The following is a 22777-nucleotide window of genomic DNA, read 5'->3' as shown; positions in this document are numbered from 1 at the left end:
CATTGGGCCGGGCCGGGGCCTAGGGCTACTGCCGATTATGATCTGATCTGCATGTTGCTGAGCGTTTCTTTTACGACCTTAAGCATTCTAGACTGGTTCTAAGAGTGGATCGATCCCCTAAGTCGAGATCTCATGTTTGTATTCTTGTTTAGAATCTTTTCATCTCTTATTAAAGTCTCCTCATTTTGTACTGTTTGATTTCAGGTTTTAGTGGTCTGAGCCTGTGATCAAGTCCCTCCCAAAATTTTCAGGTTAGCTAAGGTTAACCTGGACTATACAACCTCAGTCATACCCTTAGTCGGCATCTATACCGTTGAGTCTCCCAGCTTAACTGACCAGCCAAGTCGGACCAAACAGAGAGGTAGTTGGTCGTGGTTGGCTCGGCCTTGGTTGAATAACAAACCCCACCAAGAACCACTTACTTGGACTGTGCTCCATCGAAATGGGCCAGTTGATTGATCCTACCCATCTACAACACAGTTTAGCCCATCATTCTAGAGTCTAGACCCATACACCCCATAGCTGATAAACACCAATACTAGTGTTATGTTGATAGCACTACTCCGTACCGTTAAAATTTAGGAAGTATTTTTGCATAATTTCAGAGACATCTAGTAATTTCTCAGACCCATCTTTACCATAACAAATTCTAGCTAAATATCCTCCATAGAGCAAGCAATGAACACCAAGCTGAAGCACACTCGTTCTTCTTTGTTCTTCAGAGGCCTCTGATGCTTCAAATCTGCAGCAACAAGAAGAAATTCTCCCATAATAAGAGAAATCATCATCTTTTCTACTTGCAAGATCAACAGAAGCCTCGAAATTGGGATTCTTTGGTGCTCCAAGCCAGCTGAAGTTGATAGGGTCCTCGATATATTGTAAGTAACGATGCCCATGAATCAAAAATGGCCAGACTGTCAGTGAAATACCCAAAACACAGCCCAGAAAAGCTTTCGAAATTTCTTCAAACTCTAATTGTTTTATTCTAGTTTCAGATTGATCAGTTAACAAAACTGTTTCCAACTTCTCAATAAACTTGCACTTGTTCTCTCTAAGATCGTGCTGAGATGTAAGAATTCCATTCTTTAGTTGAAGACTCAAGTTTGGACTCCATATCGGGCTTCTGACAAGATCAAGTAAGGACTCTCCAGCACTTATCCAGAAATGAGCAGCAACAGCAATCAAAGAAGACTCATAAAGGGAAAAGTGGTGGGTAACACCAGCAAGCAACAAGTAATAGGCGGTGCTAGTTTTGCTCAGCTCAAGAACCTCTGAAATTTGATCATCTAATCCTGAATTGAGAGCCCATAAGTTATTCGCACGAACTTTATACGCAGAAGATAGGGTAATAAATGCATTCAAAGAGAGATGATGCAAAGGGTGCAAATTGAAATTCTTCGGCCTTGACAGCATTTTTTCTTCTTCTGGTTGATTTTCTCGGACACTTTGTGTTAACAGGTTTTCTAGCTTCTCGCAACACGATTCAGGATCCCCGACTGATAAGTACTCAGCTATTATATCATCCACGTAATCGATTAACTCTTCGTGTCCTATATTTCCGTAGGAGTTATCACCTGAATAGGTGTTTGGCTTCTCCAAGTAGGAAGCAGCAATTTGCTAGAGAAGAACACCACATACAAATGTATCAATCCTCATAGAACTGGAACATTAGCGGTAAATATAAAGGTTAAAACTAGAAATAAAAACAGGAAAGGAAAAGAAAGCATAAATAGTGAATATTCAAAAATAGCATTGGTTAAAAGTAATTTCGTACTTGCAAAACACGGTCCACGTAAGACGGTGGTGATGCGATACATCTCTGGCAGCAACATATAAAGCGATATTTAGACCATAATTCTGAATGTCTAATTCCCTGCAAAGAATGAAGAAAAACATAAAATGCCAACAACCTAGAACAACGTGAATTTCACCAATGGTGATTGTGAAAAAGATAATAGCGAAAAAAGCGAAAACAAGAAGTAACCACTTTTAAACAAGTCAAATACCAAATGATAACCTCAAATATGCATTATACATATAAAATTGATGGCATTGCAACGAGAGTGGAAACCTCAAACCGAATATTATGACATGATAGTTTCATATTTGCTTACTGGAAGGCCACAAGAAAATGCACCGATGCGTGACGAATACAAAGCATAAATGTCTGAAATGTAACATAAGTGGGGAGGGTTATTTTCCACGATGAAACACATATTTGGTAGTCATAGACTCTTACAGTAAATTTATTACGAAACACCTTCTCCACTATCCCACTACCTTCACAGGGTAGAATGTTCGAAGATTCTTCAAATAACAATATTAAGTAAATGGGAACCTACGAATACTAGTTTAATTAACAAGCTTTTAAGCAATGTTTTTCCACTTTATTTGCAACCGAATGTCACGACATTCTTCATGGGTTCAGCGACAAACAAAAAAGAAAATGAACATCGCTTCAAAGAAGCAAAATCCTGAAATATTTGGACCAACATTTGCGAAGAATATCTTTCAATATGATGACGTAACAAAAGAGCTAGTTCAAGTACTTAGATTTCAATTCTATGTACAGTCTAGAGTTAAGGAGTGTTTGGCGTGTTTCTAAGATGCTGCTTTGTTTCTGCTAGATGCCCCTACTCAACATTACGAAGATACTCTTGAGTTTAATGTCTAATGAGAAGAGTAAATTGAGATGAATTCTGAGTCCAAGTTGCTCGGTCAACCATTCAAGAATGACGTTTCCTACTCTCTATAAACTATGCCCAACAAACAAGATATCTTCGTTTTGGATTGCTACGGGAGTGGTGAGAGTGACTAGCTAATATCCCGAGCACATTGTAAATCTTTGAGATGGGAGATAGGTAAGTTCGAGCCCCTTGGTCCCATCCTCGATGGGATGACTCCATCTACTGAGGAAGGTAGGCTCCGTTATTCCTTCTTATCCACAGGGAAGGGTCTCGGTTTAAGTGTTCTTATGATACCCTCATGAACTAAAACCCAAGACCTCATGAACTTCAGAGTGGGATATGAATCATCCGACCAAAGGTCCATTCCCCCATTTGCAAATTATGTAAATCATATACATCACCTTGGAATATATTACCTTAGGTTGCAACAAATCCGTGTATGTAATGCAAACTTCTTCGCCTTTTTTAATCTTCTTTATGCTCCGAACCACGATTCTTGGACCATAACAAATCCCTGCATTAACATTAAAACCATAAGTAACAAAACTACCAAGAATAATAAAAGCAAATTTAAGTTTTAGAAGATCAGAAATCAACCAAAGCTAACAATCACCATTGTTTGTTTTGGTTTCATCACAAACCCATGTCTTCAACTGCAATCAATCAATTATAACTCCCATAAGTGTCCTCCCTCTTCACAAAAACAGAGAAAAAAGAAAACTTGAAATCATGCATTATGAATTTCTTACAACATTCTCATGGCCAGAAGGGAAAATTCTCAACTTTGATTCATCAAAATCCATTGTTTGATCCGACCCATTTAAAGAAAACCGATAACAAGCATTAGGAGAGCAACTATGATTAATCCAAGAGAAATTTGGACCATAAACTGCAATACCCAGAGATCCTTGTCCATTAATCTGAACTTCTACAGCATTGGTTAGCACTAAGCATAATACCATCTCCTCCACCAAGTTACTATTTTTCTTCATCTCATCTTTGATTCCTCCATCTCTAATTCTCCTGGCTAGTGATATTAGTCTCCCACCCTCTTTAATTCTTGCTAAAACCTCATCTTCATCTTCATTTTCAAGTAGTATCAAATTCTTGTGATTAGTCATCAACCCATGAATTCTATCGTAATAATGAAGAAGTGGTAGATGATCATGTTGGAAGAAGAGGAGGAGGCGGAGGGCGGCGCGTAGGTCGGAGGTGTCGCCGGTCCAAGAGGTGGGTTGTGATTGGAGGATGGAGAAGAGTTGAGGTTCGCCGCTGGATATATGAATATAGGAGTCAGAGAGGGAGCAGGTGGAAGAGCAGTAAGAGAGGATGGTGGTGGTGGTGGTGGTGGTGGGAGTAGGGGGGGAATTGTTGTTGGGGAGAAATGGGTTGGTGTTTAGAGGAGGGAGAGGGAGGAAGCAGGAAGAACAGTGAGAATGAAGGAAGGAATCAGAGAGAGAGAAGACAAGGGGTAGGATTTTGGGGGTGAGATCTACTCCTAGATCGTCTATATCATCGCAAGCTCTCATCTCCATCTCTCTCCCGGAATAGGTTCCGTCAGGTAGTCCGCCGGCCTGAACTCTCAGCAGATATCCTATGTGGTTGCTGTGTGCTTCATCTTTCCGTCATTCACGAATCACAATCGTCCGAAGCATGAATCACAACAAAACAACGTAAGATTTCTGTCTAGAGTCTCTCTAGTTTTTATTGTTCCCTAACACTATTTTTTAATTTTTCGGTAGAGAACTGTATGATCAAAATTACAAATTCTTTTGACTATTATCCGCTTGTGACTGGTTGAATGATCTCCCGATTATGGGACAAATCGAGCTTACCACCAGCTTGATAATAAAATAGAATATAAAAATTTAGTTTTTGTTATAAACAATTCCATATCGTTGGTGACACGTAGTGTGGTGCTCCTATTAAGAGGTTAAACATCCTTCCCTACCGAGCCTTTTAAAATTGTGCGGCCCTGAAGTGCCAAAAACAAACAATATCACTAGCATCCCAGAAGGCTGGTATGCGTTATCCTAGAACACGTTATCATCACGATTCGCTCTACTGTGATGTGGTCTGAGAGGGTGTGCTTGTAAACATCCACAGAGCGTTCGCGAGACAGAGTGTGGTGACCCTCTTATGAGGCTAAGCACCCTTTCCCAGCGAGGCATTATAACATACCAAAGCAGGCAATATCATTAACAACCCAAAATATTGGTTTAGCATCATCCAACAACCAATTAATGAAATTTCGGTTGCAGTGGAAATTTCAGATCCAAAAGTGGATACATTTAGTGGAAATATTTCGGTCAATGTGGAAGTTTTACAAAACCACAAAAATAATAGAGATTTGTTGAAATTGTATATAACAATATATTTTATCCATCATGAAGCTTAAAGCCGCAGAAAAGATAACATTGTTATTATTATAGTATTATTATAGTTTAAAAGAGTTGATATGGCGGGTAAAAATTAGTAACGGATTTGTAACAGAATCAGTAAGTTTGAGGTGTAAATTGCAATCACACAGTCAGGTTGGGGGGTGAATATCAAATCTATAACGTTAAAAAGACTTCAAGCTAAAATAACTGAAAACATAAAACACGATGTACTCAAAAAGAAGTTTTAAGTGCAACTTCTGTAAGTGTCAAAGGCGTCTGCCTTGAGAGAGGTGTCTTTTACACTTATTAAGAGCGCCCTTAAAACTCCCCTAATAGTTTAGAGTCTTGACGAACGGAGTTTATTCTTCTTCTTCTTCTTCCTTTGGCCGCCGACTTTCTCTCTCTAAGGTTTCATCTCAAATTTTCGAATTTAGCTGTAATTTCATGGGGTTTCATGGAGAAGATTAAAAACAACGAAATAAAAATTAAAACAAAAAAGAAATCGAAAAAAATCCACCAAAAGATGGAGAAGAAAGGATGAAGGTCGGTTTTCATGGTTAAATTTTGATTATTTCGAAATCTAAATCGAAACGTCATAGTATTTCGACTGAAAATCTGCATGAAATTTCTATAAGTTATTTTCGTTTCCTAATCTGAAAAACCGACATATTTCGTCAATTTTGACCGAAATATGTCGATTTTTCATTTCTGGCCTGGTACAGTTTTAAAATACATAAACAAACAAATTTGATTTAAAGATACGTTTGGTACCTGTGAAAACATTTAGATGTGTAAACACTAAAGAACACCATTTTTTTCAAAACTTACATTTTCTATTGTTTTGGTACCCAATGAGAAAATATAATGGAAAATTCTTTAGGCATCCAACTTTATTGCTATTGTCAACACTTTACTTTTGACTTCATTTCATCCTCGTCTTCAATCGAAGAAAATTTTTATATACGAATTTTAGAATACTAAAAACTAGTTTCAAGAAAATTTCTGACTTCAGTGGAAGAAACTCCGATCACTAACGATTCTCACTCAAAGGAATACATTGCTCACATTTATGACTTCTTTAAAGAATTCTTCAGTTCACACTCTTTTTCAGTGGAAAAAAATAATTTTATCTCATAAATATGATTTTGGATATGGTTTCCGAGCGAGAGATTCTAATTTTCTAGAGAGAGGTGAAGTAACGAGAGAAGTGTGAGAGCGCGCGTTTTTGAGAATGTGGAAAATGGGTCTTCCCTCAATCTATTTTAGAGTAATTTTTGTCTCACTTTTTTTCATAAGAAATCAGTTTTCATACTTTTGAGACAAACCAAACCGTAGAGAACTGATTTTGCTGTGAAAAAACGATTTCCTACGTAACAAACAAACCCTAAATCAGGTTAAGGTAGTCATTGATTGCAAATTACTACACATTCATATAAGTTAAGAAATTTACAAGCCCAGTCCTTCTAAAGGCACTACCACTTTTTTCCACCCTATTCTATCCTCCAAACGAATCACCTCTGCTGAGACCCTTTCTTCTTCTCTTCATGGTCAATTGATGACTTCATATAAACAAATAAAATATCAACTCATGCAACTTTTCTCAAGGATATATGACCATTCTATAAGCATAAGAAATTCATAATTTTGATCATTATTGAAAGTTATTGTCTCAAAGTGCTACACTAAATTCTTTTTTTCATCATCTCAAATAAGTACAATTCTAAAATCTTAACAACTTCATCTTTTGATAATGAACTCAACAATCTACCTACCTACTCTATCAAGACATGAGAAAGTTACAATAATCTCATACATGATTTGGGTAATCAATTAGCAAACAACAATGTCGCTGATCTAATCGCCTTTCAGATACTCATGTCTTTCATGCAAATGATCGATATCGAATTTTTCGAACATCATCATAAACTTATGTTAAAAATCTTCATAATCAACTTCATAATAAACAAACTTCTTCGATGTTGTTAAGCTTTTATACGTCTCAAAGCGATATATGCTAATAACCTATAACCAACAAACATCAATACCAAAATACCAACACTCACTAATGGAGGAACTTCCCCTTCCAAAACCAATTTGCAGTTTACACTTTTCATGCTTCCATGGTGAGACGAATGTGAAGATGAACAACCTAATACGGGCGATACACCGCTACCTTGATCTCCGTATTGTATGCCGATAAAGAGTCTATAACAGTAATAAGTAAAAGATGTGTACTTAACCCAAGTTAGAACAACCGGGACTTTATGAACGTAAAACCCTCCGGTTAAAACGAAAGCTAACATCGTTACTGTTACTACCGTTGAAGCTTGTTTCGCGTCCATTATTGCTGCACCAAGTGCTAAACCTAATCCTTGAGCAACCATTACATAACCTAATAAGACTCCTAATGTTAATAAGAACGAAACAAAGTCGGGTCTCAAACCTGCCATCCAATAGGTTGCTGTGATAAATACTGTAGGAAGAATAAGTTCCATTGGAAGATCTCCCACTATCCGGGCCATGAAATATGTAGAAAGAGTGTACATACCCGAAGACCGTTCTTTCATGAAGATGGCTCGGTCTTGAGGGAAAGCGAAAACAGCATTGAATGAAGGAAGAACACCCCAAAAGATTGAAATGAAGAAGAGTAAACCTAGACGATCTTGAACATCGTGAATGCTAGAATGAAACCACATTGAACCTGCTAATATAGATGCTGCAAGTACTTGAAAGACTCTTAAGGAATTGAATGATTCATGTCTTCTTTCTTTTAAGCTTCTTTGAAGGAGAATTAAGAATTGGTTGAACCAACTAGTACTGTAATTCCCATTGTTGTTGATGGTGCTGGTGGTTCTATTGATTCTCCTTTTGTTATGTTCAATGAATTTTGGGCTTCCAAGGGCTATACTGCCATTGATGGTGGAATCAACACATGAAGCTCTCACCAATGGAGCTAAATAATTGTTGTAGGATGAAACTAGGGTTTGCCTCACGTCCGTTTTATCTCCCTCAATTCGACTATCTGGTTGATAAGCTCCTGAAAATTTGTAAACTTATCTCATTAGAACACTAAATAAGATGAGTGATGATCGATACGAGGAAAGCAATGTAAATTTAAGCTAAACTAATAGTCACAAGATCACATATATCTATACACAAACAATTATACTCAAATACAACCATGACATGCACTCAACATGCCTACTTGAATAAAAATAAACAACTGTTTGTTCAGTTAGTTGACGCTCCCTTTCACAAGGTAAAAGTGCACTTCGAATATGTGGATTATAGAATTTTCATTTAATGAAGACTAATAAATAGTGACTAAACAGACTTATAAAGCTTACGCAGTTCCAATGCCTTCGACGCAATCTCGTTTTTTGGTAGTTCTAGCGTTTTACGATAACTAAACATACAAGACTCGGCACACTTTCCTCCGAATATATGTTCTTTTCTCAAAATTTACCTTATATAACTTATTCACCTCTACCAATTTTTGCACTATATTGTTTAAGACAAGAGTATAGGGCGAACCCTCGCCCCATACTCTAATCCATGTTGTCATGTCGAACTCCCAACGTAACGAATGTTGCTTCATGGTTAAATGCTACATGACATGAACTGACTAAAACACTCTTAGAATTCAAACCTATATACAACTTGGCATTCACTAGGTATGTCAAACACTATCTCACAACTCATCTAGTTATTTTCTTTCTCTTATCCTTTGATACATCACTAAGAAACTTATTTTCAACTACAAAAGCAAACACTGAAAATGTATGACCCCAAAATGATAGGGTTGATCTTATCTTATTCAAGGACCACTTCATCCATCTAGTGTACCCACACATGCATCATGATTTTTTTTTGGTAACTAAATTTGGCCTGGTGGAGCAAGAGAGAATAAACAAATATGGTAAATACAAACACAAAAATAAGTGATAAGAAAATAGTGATAGTTTGGTCCCACTTCATCACTCAAATGGTTGTTTTGTATAGTAACCTTATCATCCATTTATTAAACAATATTTAAAAAAAAATGTCCACTACTCAGAAGCATGGCAGAGCCAAAAGCATACGATTTCCCTCTCTCTATAGATAGAGTAAGATTTCGAACCTCCAGATATACACATGCTACTACTCAACTAAATTGAACTTCAGACTTCTTTGTCTTTGTCTCTATACCATTGTGAATTTAAGCTTACCCCATCTTTTCATCAGAGTGATACACGTTACTACTCAATGAAGTCGTGGACTTCAGACTTTTCTGTCATTACCACCGTGAATTTATGCATTCTTTCTAGTTAATTTCTTGATTTTTTGGTCAACATTTTCAGCTTCTTCAACCACCTAATGTGGGTTGAATAGTCCACTGACATGAACTCTGACACTCGATTATATTAGCAATGAGTGGTGTTCTTAAGGTTGGCTTCCACTAAAATTTAATAAATTATTGAGAATAACTTTTTACTACTTTAATTGGAAAGGACGTTTTAACGTTTAATCTCAAAGTAGAAAATTCTAGCTAAATTATAGAAATAATTGAGAAACAATGACAATAAGAATAATTTACTTTAATTAATAATAAATAATATAATATAAAAAGAAATAAAACATCAAAGTTAAAGTATGGTTGAAGACCTTTTTTCTAGATAAAGACCTCAGATTTTTGGCTTATGTGTGCCTATTCACATGTCTAAGAACTCTAAAAAGTTTGGATGTCAATATGATGTTTTCTTTTTTAGGTTATTTTTATGAACAATTTTATTATTGATTTATGTTCAAATATGATGTTTTGGAGATCATGTGTTAAAGAATATGCTGTTAGTATCTTGAAATATTGGTCAAGATTTAGTCTCTTCTAATCAAAGTTAGATTGACTAATGATATTTTTGACTTTCTAGTGTGTGTGGTGCAGGGTGGGGAGAGTGGACCAGTTTAATCATTCGATAACCATTGAAAGATAAAATCTAAAGATTTAATATGTAGAAATATTTTTCTTCAAGTGCTAGACGTATTAATCTTACAAAATTGAGTTTTAGGTCGGTTACGTACTAACTCAACAGTTAGAAGATAGCTGAAAAAGAACTGGCAACTAGTTATAAGACTAGCGATAAGTTGTTTCTTCCTAATTTATCAATCCACAAGTTCTCATCAACTCAAGAATAATGTTAGAGGACAAGAAAAACTAAGCAGACTCGGGCAAAAATCTTATGTTGTTTGCTGTGATCCGCAGTTCACAAGATCAAAATGATCAGAAGTATAAATTAGATCAGACCACATAAGATTTCTGTCTAAAGTCTACCTAGTTTTTTTTGTTCTCAATATCTTTTTGAGTTGATACATATTGCTTTTCGCCCTGATATTCAAAGCTAGAGAATGGGTATAGTACTGCAGATCTACTTCAAAATGGGGGCATAAATAGCAATACTACACATCATCTCTATCGTCCGTCTCGCCTAATCTGGTTTCTCTATATTCCATTATTAATACTATCTCTTTAGGAGACAAAATGCCCCAGAAAAGATGCTTGAGGTGCCGTCACCATCTTCATCTTTACTATATAAATAATACGATATCGTGAAGAAAACCCAAAAGAAATTATAAAAAAGAAAGGCGGTCCAATCTCATATACTTGTTTAATATTTCAGACACTATTTTATGTTATTTGCAGTGTTGTAAAGGCTTTAGTCAAAGTGTTCCCCACCAACTTATACAAATTCATAATAGCAAATAAACAATAAGTGTTCTTTGTGTCTACTTTTACTTAACTTTTTTCTTTTTAACATACCCTACCCTTAAATTCACCAATTATTTGTAATCAGGATATTTTAGTTTAATATACGAATATTATGACATAGTGCACCTTCTAGTACTATTTGACATCTGTTAGCTCTTTATCTTGTTATTAGGTAAGAGGAAAAGTATATATTTTAAAGACAAAGCTAACATCAATTATATGATGGGGACTACCCTCCTTAAAAGTTGCATTGGTATAAAATTTTCACGAGTTTCTATCAAGCTCTTACGTTCTATATTCATATCACTAGCACACATATGGGTACGATATCGTTTGATGTGATATCAGTTGATGTGGAACTATTCTCAATCATACGATAAAGATTTATAGACTCTGTGATCAACTTTGTGATCATTGAGACTATCCCTTGGTCTAAACATGAAATTAAGATTTGATGGATAATGGGAGTCCCAATTACAAGGGGGGTTACAAGTGGGTAGGGTAGAGTGGTAGACATTAATCCCACGTGGCATGAAGGGTTAGTGTGGTCGGCCACCTAAACCCACCTGAGTAGTCATTAGTGTTAAATGGAACAATATCCATGGAAAAGAAGAAAATCAACTCACAACAAAAGGAAAGAGAAGAAAAGAGAGTGAAAAGGACAGACTGTCTTAGAGACAAAGAGAGAGAGAGAAGTAACTAGAGAGAGAAAGAGTAACTAGAGAGAAACTAGAAGAGAGAAAAAGGAAAAGTGGGTGTCCCACAACTCTGCCATTAGATTTTATAGGACACGTGGAGAGCAATATCTAGCAATTCTTACCCACTAAAAATATCAACTCAATCTCTCTCCACCATATATGTCTTTCATTTGGATTCTTTCTTTCTCTTTCTCTTTCTCTCTCTCTCTCTCTCTCTCTCTCTCTCTCTCTCTCTCTCTCTCTCTTAAGATCAACCAAAAGTAATGCCCTCCATTCACGATTATTCAACTCTTTTTAAGAATGTTAACCTTCTTATTATCCAAATATTAAATCTTAATGGGTACTAATTACTTTTCTTTTGTGGTCTACCTTTTGTTCTTAAATCTTAAACCCTAGATGAATCCTATATGGGGCAAGACATTATTTATGAGTTTTATCATGTTATCTCTTCTTGGTGTTCAGATCTTTCTAAAAGAATTTCTCAAAATTATAACCCAATAACCCCTTAAAAGAAACATGAATTCTTGTGGTGTGGGAAACTCTTCCGAGAATGCATTAACTTTTACACTTTTTCAGAACACTAAGATTAATGAGTAAATGCAGACAATCATACATCATAACAATGAAATGTGCTCATAACTGCTATAAAATTGTAGACAGTTATACACACTAAATGCCATACAAACTACTCTACGTACTATTGTCTGTACCTTTCATAGCACAATGACGTACAATAAATTATAGATTTCATTGGTAATAAGCTTTGTATTATGTGATTTAAATGTTTATATAAAGTTAGTTTAGTTCTTATGGCTTTTCCTAAGTTATCATAGCTATCGAGGTTTCATTATGTGTCTTAGGTTGGTTTTGACAATTTTTTTCTTTCTTCCACAAACCTATAATGTAGTGATCTTTTATTTTCTATTGAAGTTACTACGTAGAATTGTTATAGAGGGGTTGATTAGTAGAGGCTTTTCTAATAAACGTAATTACAATATAACACTCTCTAGTCACAATTTGGGCGGAGATATGTTCACGAACAAGATTTAGTCTCTAAATCCTGTCCTGCTACATATCTTTTCGAGATTTAACTGAAACTATCAGTCTCGAAATTAAAATATTTAAACAAACAAATTATATTTTCACATCATACACTATATGCATGGTGATAGTATAAATAAAGGATAAGAATAAATCAACAGTCAACAAATAATATCTAGGGATCAAAGTCCAAACCATGTTTTAATCTATAATTAACCAAAGAATAATCACTACGTTAGAATATTAATTTTTCTAAAAACAGAACAAACATAATTTTAGTGGAGCACTAGTTGAGAAAGACAAAGCAGCAAATAACAATCAACAAAATAAACACAATTCCACCACTAACAAAACACCACGTGTTAATTATTTTTCTTCATGGGAGTTGGGACCCACATTGTAACTATCACACATGTTGATCTACCTAGGACTTGAATCGGTCACTCAAAATCGCTTATGTTGACTCAGTGCCGTCTATTGGTTGAAGTAGACTAGTAAAGTGTTGTTCCTATTTCCTAGTGAAAGATCAAATTGATTATCGAGGCGAGTCAACTCGGAAGAGTTCTATGTGTAAAGCCAAGACAGTTAACTCGCCTGTACATACAGACCTATAAAGTTGTGAACTAGGACGATCACGACCTAATTACGAGGGTTTAAGTGTACAAATGATTCATTGTTTGTATTTGGAATTTTAAATCATTATAAAATATTTTGTAGAGATAAAAAGTAGGTATTAGTACGTACCATTAGCGAGATCGAGAAGGAAATCAGCAGGATTCATAGGAAACGAAGGGTTGAAACCGATAGAACCGAAGTAATCCATAGCATTTGAAGCTTTACCAAAATAAATACACCTTCCCTCACAAAGAACAAGAACCGAATGAAACATTTGATAAATTCTACTACTTGGTTGGTGCATTGAAGTCACAATTGTCTTACCCTTTTGAGCCAATGTTCCTAATGTCAACATCAACCGATGAGCCGCTGTCGAATCCAAACCAGAAGTGGGTTCATCCAATAATAACAAACTAGGGTTTATCAACATTTCATGTCCAATACTAACTCTTTTTCTTTCTCCTCCTGATATACCTCTTATAAAACTATTACCAATAATTGTATTCTCACATTTACCCAAACCCAATTCATTAATTACTGATTCTGCCACTATTATTTTCTCTTTCTTTGTTAATGAATTTGGTAACCTTAATAATGAACAGAAAATTAGGGTTTCTTTAACAGTTAGATGTGGGTAAAGTACATCATCTTGTGTTACAAATCCTGTTCTTCTTAAAATGGGTTTTGTTAATTTTCGACCGTTGGCAAGAACTGATCCAGTAAAACAATTCTTGTTTAGTCTACCTGCTATTGTATTTAGAAACGTTGATTTTCCACTTCCTGATGGACCAAGAACGGCTAAGATTTCACCTGGTGATACCATTCCTGTGATTCCATTTAATATCATTTTCTCCTCACTTTGATGATGAAAATTATTTCCACCACCTATGATTTTGTTAAGGGCACCACTGGTGTTATTTCTCTCAAGCTTTAAATGATAACAGACGTCAATAAACTGCAAAAAAAAAATAGAAAGTCAACGTTAAATTCTTGACTTTTTTTTTTCTTTAACTTGGGTTATAGTCAACTATATATATAAATACAAGATTTGATTGAATTTCAATATGGGTATGAATAAAAATTGAATTAAAATGAAAAATGAGAGTAACCCAAGTTGATTAAATACCTTAAGAGTGATTGGGTAGCAAGAAGAGATGAGAGAATCCAATTCTCTATGGTATTTTGATGATCTTTGAGTTGAAGATGAATCATTGTTGTTAGTATTTGAAACAATAGTTGGTTGTGTGCCTTGATCAGCCATGAGAAAGAACTAGGTAGCTAGTGTGAGAACGGAGAAATAGAGTTTTAGAGAGAGAAAGGTAAGAGAGGAAAGTGTATATAAAGCATTAACAAGTGATGGTTAGAGAGAGAGAGAGAGAGAGAGAGAGTAAAGGAAGGAATGGGAAGAGATGATGAGTGAAGGAAGGGGAAAGGAGAGAGTGGTGTATTTATTTAGTTTTTGGGTATCAATGCTTTCCACGTCAAACTGAAACGGCAGTACTATAATTGCTACGTGGCAGCTCTATGTAGAAAGATGGCACTCTTCAAACTAATTTAGGAAAGGTTCATGTATAGGAACTTATATATACTGTTAAGGGGCACATAATCTTTTTTAGCTTTTCTACTTTGGTGTCTACCCAAGACAAACTCAATATCACTCTTCCTTTTGGTGGATACTTTGCCAGATCCTGAAAAACCTTCTCGGAATAAAGACCTAGTCAATCAAGTTAACTCAGAGGGTGCCTATGCACCTTTGGAGAAAAAAAAAATCTTTATTAATATCACTCTTCCTTTTGGTGGATACTTTGCCAGATCCTGAAAAACCTTCTCGGAATAAAGACCTAGTCAATCAAGTTAACTCAGAGGGTGCCTATGCACCTTTGGAGAAAAAAAAAATCTTTGAAGAATAAAGATTTTACTGAATAGATATTGATCTAGGGACATTTTTTTTAGTCTAAAAATTGATTTGATCAAACATTGCTCCCTAATCTTCATTTTCTATCTACATATCTCTCGCACTCTATTTCTTTCTCCTATTGCTCTCTTTCTCCCTCACTGTCTCGCACCATTTTTCTCTCGTTCTTTTATTTTTTTCCCTTTTCTTTTGTCAGTCTCTCTCTCGATTCCTCATTGTCTAACTCTTACTATCTCTCTCTATTGTTCTTACTATCTATATCTCTCGATCTTTCATTATTTTTCTCTCTATTGCTGTCATGATTTTTGTCTCTCGATCTTTCACTGTTTCTCAACTAATCTCTCATTGTTTCTCTCCCTCTCTCACACATACACCGCTTCGTCAAAAGGAAGTGTTCCCTTCGTCGAAACCTGACATCGAAGAGGTTTTCTGGTGAAACCCTCCACAAGGATTTCGTGGCCACAAACTCTGATTTCCAAAAAGAAATCTATACAGACCGAGAGAGAGAGAGAGGGAGAAAGACTGCAAGAAAGAGAGATATAGACTACGAGAGAGATATAGATAGTGAGAGAGATATGTCTACAACGGGAGAAATAATGAGAGTGATCTACAATAAGAGAGAAAGAGAGAGAAAGATCTAGAGTGAGAACAACAGAGATAGTCAACGAGAGCGAGAGAGAGAAAGAGAGAGGGAATGAGGAAAGAGAATACGAAAAAACAAGAGAAAGACAGAGGGCAAAAGTGAGTTAGATAAGAGAGGAAAGAGAAGAAGTGGCAATGGTGGTGGCCAGAATGGTGGTGGTGGGAAGTTGTTGTGGTGAAGGTGATAAAGAGGATGAAGATTAGGGAACAATGCTTGATCAAGTCAGTTTTTGGACTAAAATAAAATATTCCCCTGTGAATATACAAAAAAACATGGATTCCCTAGAAAATTTATTCCCCGAAGATTATTCTTTATTCCCCAAAGCCGAGACCTTTTTTTAACTAAAAATTTACATGATTGTGTTTTAGGACTCTACTCTTCCTCTCTTCATGTCTTTTTTTTTCTCTCTCCCTCTCTCAATTCATTTAGTGTTCAAATCTTAAGACTCCCTCATGAAAATCGAGTATACAAATCAATTTTCAATTAGACACTGATTACTTCATCTCGAACCCCACAAAGATTGGTTTGTTCTCTTTTTAATTATAAGAGTGTTCCTAAATGTTCTTCAATCTAAAAGCTTTAAAACTAAAATCAAAAACCCATTTCGCCAATCAAGTAAAAAAACTCGTAATACCAAGTTTAAATTAAGCAAAAAATATTAACTAGAATCATAAAAGTATTGAAGGAAACAGACTCTAAAACATAACCAATAAATGAAGCGAGAGCGAGAACAAGACAGTGAGAAAGAGAGAGAGGGAGAGAGAGAGAGAGAGAGAGTGGGAGAGAAAAAGGGAGGGAGAGAGACAATGAGAGAGAAGATATGAGAAGATGGAGATTAACGAGCAAAAACAAAAATTTTATTTTTGGACCTAAATGAAGATGCCCTCCATGTCAAATCTTGTTGACCAAAGTCTTTACGTCCCGGTGAATTTTCTTTATGCCCCGAAGCCGCAACCTTAATTTTTGATCTCTTCTTAATATACCTTACAACTTCATCTTCATTTTAACCGTGGTTTTAATTTGGGTATCCACAATATTCTCCAGACAATAAAAACTATGGTTTCGTGAAATTGTGTTTTGAGACAAATCAGTTTGCTTGTTTTTTCCACCTAATCTTCAACTCTCACTTCCACTGCCATTTTTCTCCCTCTCTCTATCTCTCATTTCTCTCTCTCTCTCTCTCTCTCTCTCTCTCTCTCTCTCTCTCTCTCTCTCTCTCTCTCTCTCAGGAGATGGAGAGAGAGAGGGAGGAGACAGAGAGAGAAAATAGAAAGAGAAATGGCGGCGATGGTGGGCGATCAGTGGTTGAAGGTGTGAGATAAAGATTAAAAAATAACACAAACAACTTAATTTTTGGACTCAAAATATATAAGTTTGCTTAAATATAATCTATCAAAGTCTTTATTCTCTGAAGAATATTTTGGATGCCCAAAATCCGGCCTTATTTTATTCACAATCGCCGCACCCACCGCCATCCTCTTCTCCTTCCTCCCTTCGTCTCCATGACTCAATCTTTTCTCTTCACTCTCTCTTTCCTTCATGTTCATATTCTCTCATCAATTCTTTTTTAACGACAGAAGAAACTCATGTTGTCGGCAAAGAAGGGCGGAGAGACAAAAGAAAACTTATAAGAGTATGTTATTGTAGAACTAATATACGAAGAGTTAGGGACTGCATTGTAAGATGATGTCCCTATAGAACTAGTGTCCCTATATATGAAGGAAGGTCCCTTTATAAACCACCTTATGAAAACCTATATCTTCCCTCCATGTCTGTAAAATCTCTCAAATATCTTCTGTCTTTAATTAATTTCTTTCTTTCTTTCTTCTCTCTTACTTTTAGAATGGGTAACTAAATGAAGTGGTAACTGGGTGGCATTTACTTCATTATTTTGTTAGAGTTCCAACTTCCAACCCAACTCAACAAAAAAAAAAGTAAGAGAAAGTCAAGAACCCCACTGAAAACACTGAAGAAAAAGTGGAAGATGAATATAAATATACTACTAATAAACTAATAATTTAGTATTTAGAATGAGAATTAAGTCAAAATTAGGATGCAAGAAAGGGTAGTAGAGATGAGTATGAAACATTGAAAATGGGTCCTCTTGCTTTTCTTTTTTCCTGGGAGGAAGAAGAGGAAAAAAAGTAATGACGTGTGTCGTTCGAACACGGCTCATGCCCTCCTAGCTAGCTCTCCTTCACAAACAACGTGCTGCCCATTCCCCCTTTTCTCTCTCTCTCTCTCTCTCTCTCTCTAACTCCCCTCTTTGTTATCTCTCTTTTTTTCTTTTTCAAAAAAGATGATGAAGAGAGAGAAAGAGAGAGAGAGAGAGGGATTTATCTTCAATGAAACTAGCTATCTAGGTTAACACTTGTACCTTCCTACTACCACCACCACCACCACCACAACATACCTACACATTAACTTTCTCTATCTACATCTCTTTCTTTTCTTTTACTTTCTTTAAAAAGGTGAGCTTCCCAAATTACATATGTAAAGTTCCTAAAAAAAAAAATTACATAAGCAAAGTGGTGTTGATCGTGGGAGTGATGGTGGGGTGGTCATTTCTTGTTAGTATGTTTTTAAAACGACAGAGGGTTGCTTGTGTATATCCAAAGTCTTTTTCATGGGAGACAAACACTATCACTAGAATTTGTCTTAGTATTTCAAGTGTCCCAAGTTGATTTAGAATGGCATTCTTATTCAAAGACTAAGAAAATGGTCTAATTCAAATAATCTTAGAGATAGTAACAAATTTTTAGAAATAAATGTCATTTTCAATTTTTAGATTGTAAAAAGTAATTGTGATGGCTTTATTTCAAGTGTCTCAAGTTGATTTGAGATTAGCATTCTTAGTCAAGACTAAGAAAATGGCTTCATTCAAATAATCCTAGGGATAATAAGAAATTCTTAGAAATTAATGTCGTTTAAATTATTGGATTGTAAAAAATAATTTGGCAGTCTATCACTAGATATTAGTGGTGGTCAAACTTGTCATTTCGTGGTGGAACGACACACTGGTCAGGCGTGGTGCGGCAAGCACGCCATGCCAAACACGACATTAGAGCATGTTGTGTTGTATCGTGCCATGCCAAAGCTTTACATTTTCGGATACGACATGGCACATTGACACGGTACAATCTGTGCCGCGTTTGGCGAATGGACGTGGCGTGTATACTAGCCACGACCCAGACTTAAGCCTTAGAGGAAAGGGAGGGCCTCCCTATATAATCCTTCCCCTTCTTCATCCTCTTAAATCAAATGGATGTAAGACCAAAAATTAAAATAAATTTGGTTTCCGTCGCGTTCTATGGACGCGACATATCCCTCTTGATTAAAGCCGGAGATGGCATTTGAATCAAATTACTAAGAAGAACTCTCTAGAGATGAAAAAAAAAACTGAGAACGATTAGTAATAAAGATCATGTCTATTTTAGAAAGAAAATAAAAGACAAATGCTAAACAAAGCTGCATAATTGCTTCATAAAGCTATTTGCTAGACACAATCATTTATTTTTTATTAAATTGCTAAACAACACCAAAGATCGATTTATTGGTTTTATCTAGCAAATAATCTTTTGAATCTGAGGTTGCTAAATACAACTATGTTTTAACTTCCCCAAATTATTTACTAGACAAATTTTTTTTCTTTTATTAACTTACTAAACAAAAATAAAATTGGTTGTATTAGTGTTATCTAATATTTTTTTTAAAAAAAATACTTAAACGTGTTATAGGTATTAAAAAAATATACATTATTTTGATGTAGTATGATTTTATGAAATATACATTATTAAGGTTTAAACTAAGCTTTAAAAATATACATAGTGATTTTATGTACTATGATTTTTACAGCGTGGAATGCTCTGATTGGAATATAATATTTTTCAGTTATTTGTTTATATTTGGTTAACTTTTTAGTTTAATGTTCGAATAGATTTTATTTATGAATAATTAATTATGGTAATAGAAATTTGAATTTTGACAAAAAATTTGATTATATTTGATTTTATTTCTTTTAGTGTTGGATTTAGCAATTTAAGACAAAATTCAATTAATTTTATTTAGTTATTTTGTGTAATAATTTTTTTAGAGTTGTGTATAGAATGGAGGAGAGATTCGGTTATACTTGATTTTTGGTGGTGTTGGTTAGCAATTTATGACATAATTTTAGTTAGTTTTATTTAGTTATTTTTGTCTAATAGTTGTCCTTAGCAAAATTGAAGTTGCATATAGTAGCATCCAAATAAAATTACTAAGAAAACCCCTCTGGAGATGGAAAAAAGACAAAGAACGACTACTAATAAAGATCATGTCTATTTTGGAAAGAAAATAAAGAAAATAAGGGAGAAGAAATAGGGAATATAGTAACCAACTCACAAAGAAGTTCTAAATCGTAAAGAAAGTCGTGGGTAAAAGAAGTTCTAAATCGTAAAGAAAGTCGTGGGTAAGGAGAGAAATACGTGGGTAGTAATTATTTTAGAGATATTCTAATCAATTTTGATCCATTTACACTAATTCCCTTATATTTTGATTTAATTTACACGAATATGATTTTATACCAGTGGTCGGATGTGATCTTTATCAAAAATCTAATGAAAATGAACGACCAAAGTTATACCTCACATAACTGACTGAGTTGCTTCAATATATCGGATGAGGCTAGATACCATTAGTCAGTTAATGAACATCGACATTGGCAAATCGTGTGTCACTCCACCACTTTTTCTTTTAAAAATGAAATTTGGTAGCCAAATTGTCCCAAACTTCACCTTATTTAAAAAGAAAATTATACATGGGCTATAGCATATGCATTTTACTTAAAACTTAAATTTTCAATAATCCATAACTGTTTTTAGGTAAGTTTTAGATTGTTACTTTATTCTCATTTAAGTAAGTTTTAGATTTTTCATTTATTTTGATTTAGGTAAGTTGTTTCATAAAAACTTGTTCCATAATCTATATGATATATATTTTAGGTAACTTTAGGTTTTCAATTTATATTCTTTTAGTTAATTTGTCCTATAATAGTTAAGAAACTCTTTATATTTGTATACTTTTTTAGATTAAATCTAATTAAAACAAAATATAAATGTTGAAAACCAACTCGATCAGGCTTGGGTCTAGTGCCGACTGTGCCGGTCCTGAGTTGGGCCAAGGTTACAGCCAACCCGGGCCCGACTCAACCCATTCCGAGACTATTCTGACCCGAGTTGCTGGTTGGACCCAACCCGACTCGATAAGCACCACTACCTTTCTGACTTGGTCTAGTGAGGCCTATGATTGGGATAAAATAATCCCAGCGTACACCTCTTCTTCTTGGTCACTAAGATTGTGGGGCGAAAGAGTTTGAACTATCAGAGACACTTCTCTCTCTCTAACTTCTAGAGAGAGAAAGTAGATCTAGATTGCTCTTCCTGGAAAATCAATTTTTGGAAGCAATCGACGGTGGAAGGGTGCATCTCGTTGATGGTTCTGACTCATCTTTCTCAACAATCGTTTAATACTTCTTTATTAATTATCAAGATTTTTGTTGTTTCAAGTTTGGTTCCAGTGGACTTCTGTGGCTTGATCTTTTGTTTGGAGGAAATGGTTTGCCCAACCTTCAAGAAGGCTTCTACTAAGTTTCTTCTTGATCATGTTTCTTCCGCTTACTATTTCTGTCTAGCACATGATTTAGGCAACTTATCCAGCGAGAAGTCACAGATCGGGTGAGGGATTGGATTTTGTAGGTTTTGAATCTAAACGGAGATGGGGTTTGACAATTGATTTTTCCATGAATGCAAACTTTTAGATCTGAAGAACTTATAAGAATCAACCTACAGTGGAGAAGAGAGAGTATTTAGTAACTCTATATATTTAGTACAATAAAATTGGCGGTTCTTCAGTGGCGGCGGTGACTTCCTGGTAATGGCGGTGGTGGTTCACTCGGCTGTGGTACTTTTTGTCTTAGTTATATTTTTGTTGACCTTTAGGGTCTTTTCATTCTTGATCTTAAGGATCCTTTCATCTTTCGACCTTAGGGTCATTTCATCGAGTCTGTGTCTAGTCAATTTCTCTCCCTTCATGAGGCACTTTACATTTGAAGGTACGTAACTCTCATGTAGTTCTAAGAAAAATAAGAATTATCATCCATGTAACATTGTGATTGTATCACTTATAAATGAAAAATGGTTTCGCTTGGTTTCAAAAAAGAAAAGATTGTGGGACGAAAGAGAATTAAATTTTGGAACTTAAGAATCCAACCTCCAACCTCTTACTCGTATATATAAAAGGGAAGTTGAAAGCCATGAGAGGGTTTATTCAAGTAACCCCTCATCTAACTTCTTTTCTTAATTTAGTCCCACCCACGTGGAACTGAAGGAAAGAGGGGAGAACTTGCTTGACTGACCCCTCAACATTGGCTTGACTGACCATGTGACATGGTCGTGACTGGCGGGTTAGGGACGACACTAGTTGTGGAGGACGATGTTGTTGTTCTTTACGAGTTGTAATTGGCTGGTTCGGGAACTTTAAATCTTAGACCAACCATGCCTAGGTTGACCTGTAACGGATCAACACAACATGATGCGAGTCATTTAATGTCGTGTTGCCTCATAAATGGGTCGTATTGGTCTATTCATGGGTCGAGACGACTCGTTGGTCACCACTACCAGATATTTTAGGGGATAATTCTATTTTGGCCTCTTAAAGGTGACCAACTTTTATTTTGGTCTTTTTTATTTTTTCTGTCAGTGAACTGTAATTGTTGATTTATCTTTTCTTTTATACCCCTCTCTTCAAAACTCTTTTCTTCCGTATCTTTTGTCACTTTCTTCTTGCTTGCCGTCGGAGGTCTGTCGATCACTAGCTGACAACCATGATTAAAAAAATCTTCTTCTTATTCTTATCCTATCTTCCCTCCTCCAACCACAACCACTTCCTCTGTCCAACCACCATACCTCCATTATCACATCTCTTCTCTCTAACAATTTGTTTTCTCTCTCTTTGTCTCTCCAATATTCTCTTCCTCGACAATAGAGAGAAAGAGAACCTTCTAGCTAGAGATTCATGG

General features: G+C 35.5%; 2 protein-coding genes across 4 annotated transcripts; both read right to left on the bottom strand.

Moving 5' to 3' along the window:
- Positions 1 to 523: 523 nt before the first annotated feature.
- LOC147532343 (SET domain-containing protein) lies at positions 524 to 4482 on the bottom strand. Of its 3 annotated transcripts, none has more exons than XM_086649267.1 (5): positions 3437 to 4482; positions 3301 to 3340; positions 3104 to 3201; positions 1775 to 1873; positions 524 to 1617 (listed from the first exon to the last, which is right to left on the bottom strand). In XM_086649267.1, the coding sequence occupies exons 1-5, from the start codon at positions 4220 to 4222 to the stop codon at positions 559 to 561; spliced, it is 2082 nt and encodes a 693-aa protein (XP_086505393.1). In that variant the 5' UTR covers positions 4223 to 4482; the 3' UTR covers positions 524 to 558. The 3 variants fall into 3 exon arrangements, with proteins under 3 accessions (XP_086505393.1, XP_086505396.1, XP_086505395.1); XM_086649270.1 differs by having other exon boundaries at positions 3285 to 3340; positions 3437 to 4409; XM_086649269.1 differs by lacking the exon at positions 3437 to 4482 and having other exon boundaries at positions 3285 to 3396.
- A 2208-nt stretch (positions 4483 to 6690) lies between these two features.
- On the bottom strand, positions 6691 to 14609 carry ABCG25 (ATP-binding cassette family G25). The gene is made up of 3 exons (XM_086649261.1): positions 14292 to 14609; positions 13295 to 14120; positions 6691 to 8105 (listed from the first exon to the last, which is right to left on the bottom strand). The coding sequence occupies exons 1-3, from the start codon at positions 14424 to 14426 to the stop codon at positions 7051 to 7053; spliced, it is 2016 nt and encodes a 671-aa protein (XP_086505387.1). The 5' UTR covers positions 14427 to 14609; the 3' UTR covers positions 6691 to 7050.
- Positions 14610 to 22777: the final 8168 nt, after the last annotated feature.

Source organism: Eschscholzia californica, unplaced genomic scaffold (genome assembly GCF_041429995.1).
Source record: "Eschscholzia californica isolate CP2 unplaced genomic scaffold, dmEscCali1.0.p SCAF_6, whole genome shotgun sequence".
Classification (NCBI taxonomy): Eukaryota; Viridiplantae; Streptophyta; class Magnoliopsida; order Ranunculales; family Papaveraceae; genus Eschscholzia; species Eschscholzia californica.
The sequence above is the reverse complement of the archived record's forward strand: the minus strand, read 5'-3'. Positions and strand labels throughout refer to the sequence as shown.

What these genes read in the sequence shown, in the direction of transcription:
- LOC147532343 (XM_086649267.1), bottom strand. Translation starts at nt 4,222, where the DNA reads ATGGAGATGAGAGCTTGCGATGATATAGACGATCTAGGAGTAGATCTC. An exon ending in CTTCTGGCCATGAGAATGTT is followed by an intron (nt 3,341 to 3,436) that starts GTAAGAAATTCA and finishes GATTGATTGCAG; the next exon opens with TTGAAGACATGGGTTTGTGA. An exon ending in TGAAACCAAAACAAACAATG is followed by an intron (nt 3,202 to 3,300) that starts GTGATTGTTAGC and finishes ATGTTAATGCAG; the next exon opens with GGATTTGTTATGGTCCAAGA.
- ABCG25 (XM_086649261.1), bottom strand. Translation starts at nt 14,426, where the DNA reads ATGGCTGATCAAGGCACACAACCAACTATTGTTTCAAATACTAACAAC. An exon ending in GCTACCCAATCACTCTTAAG is followed by an intron (nt 14,121 to 14,291) that starts GTATTTAATCAA and finishes TTTTTTTTGCAG; the next exon opens with TTTATTGACGTCTGTTATCA. An exon ending in CCTTCTCGATCTCGCTAATG is followed by an intron (nt 8,106 to 13,294) that starts GTACGTACTAAT and finishes ACAAATTTTCAG; the next exon opens with GAGCTTATCAACCAGATAGT.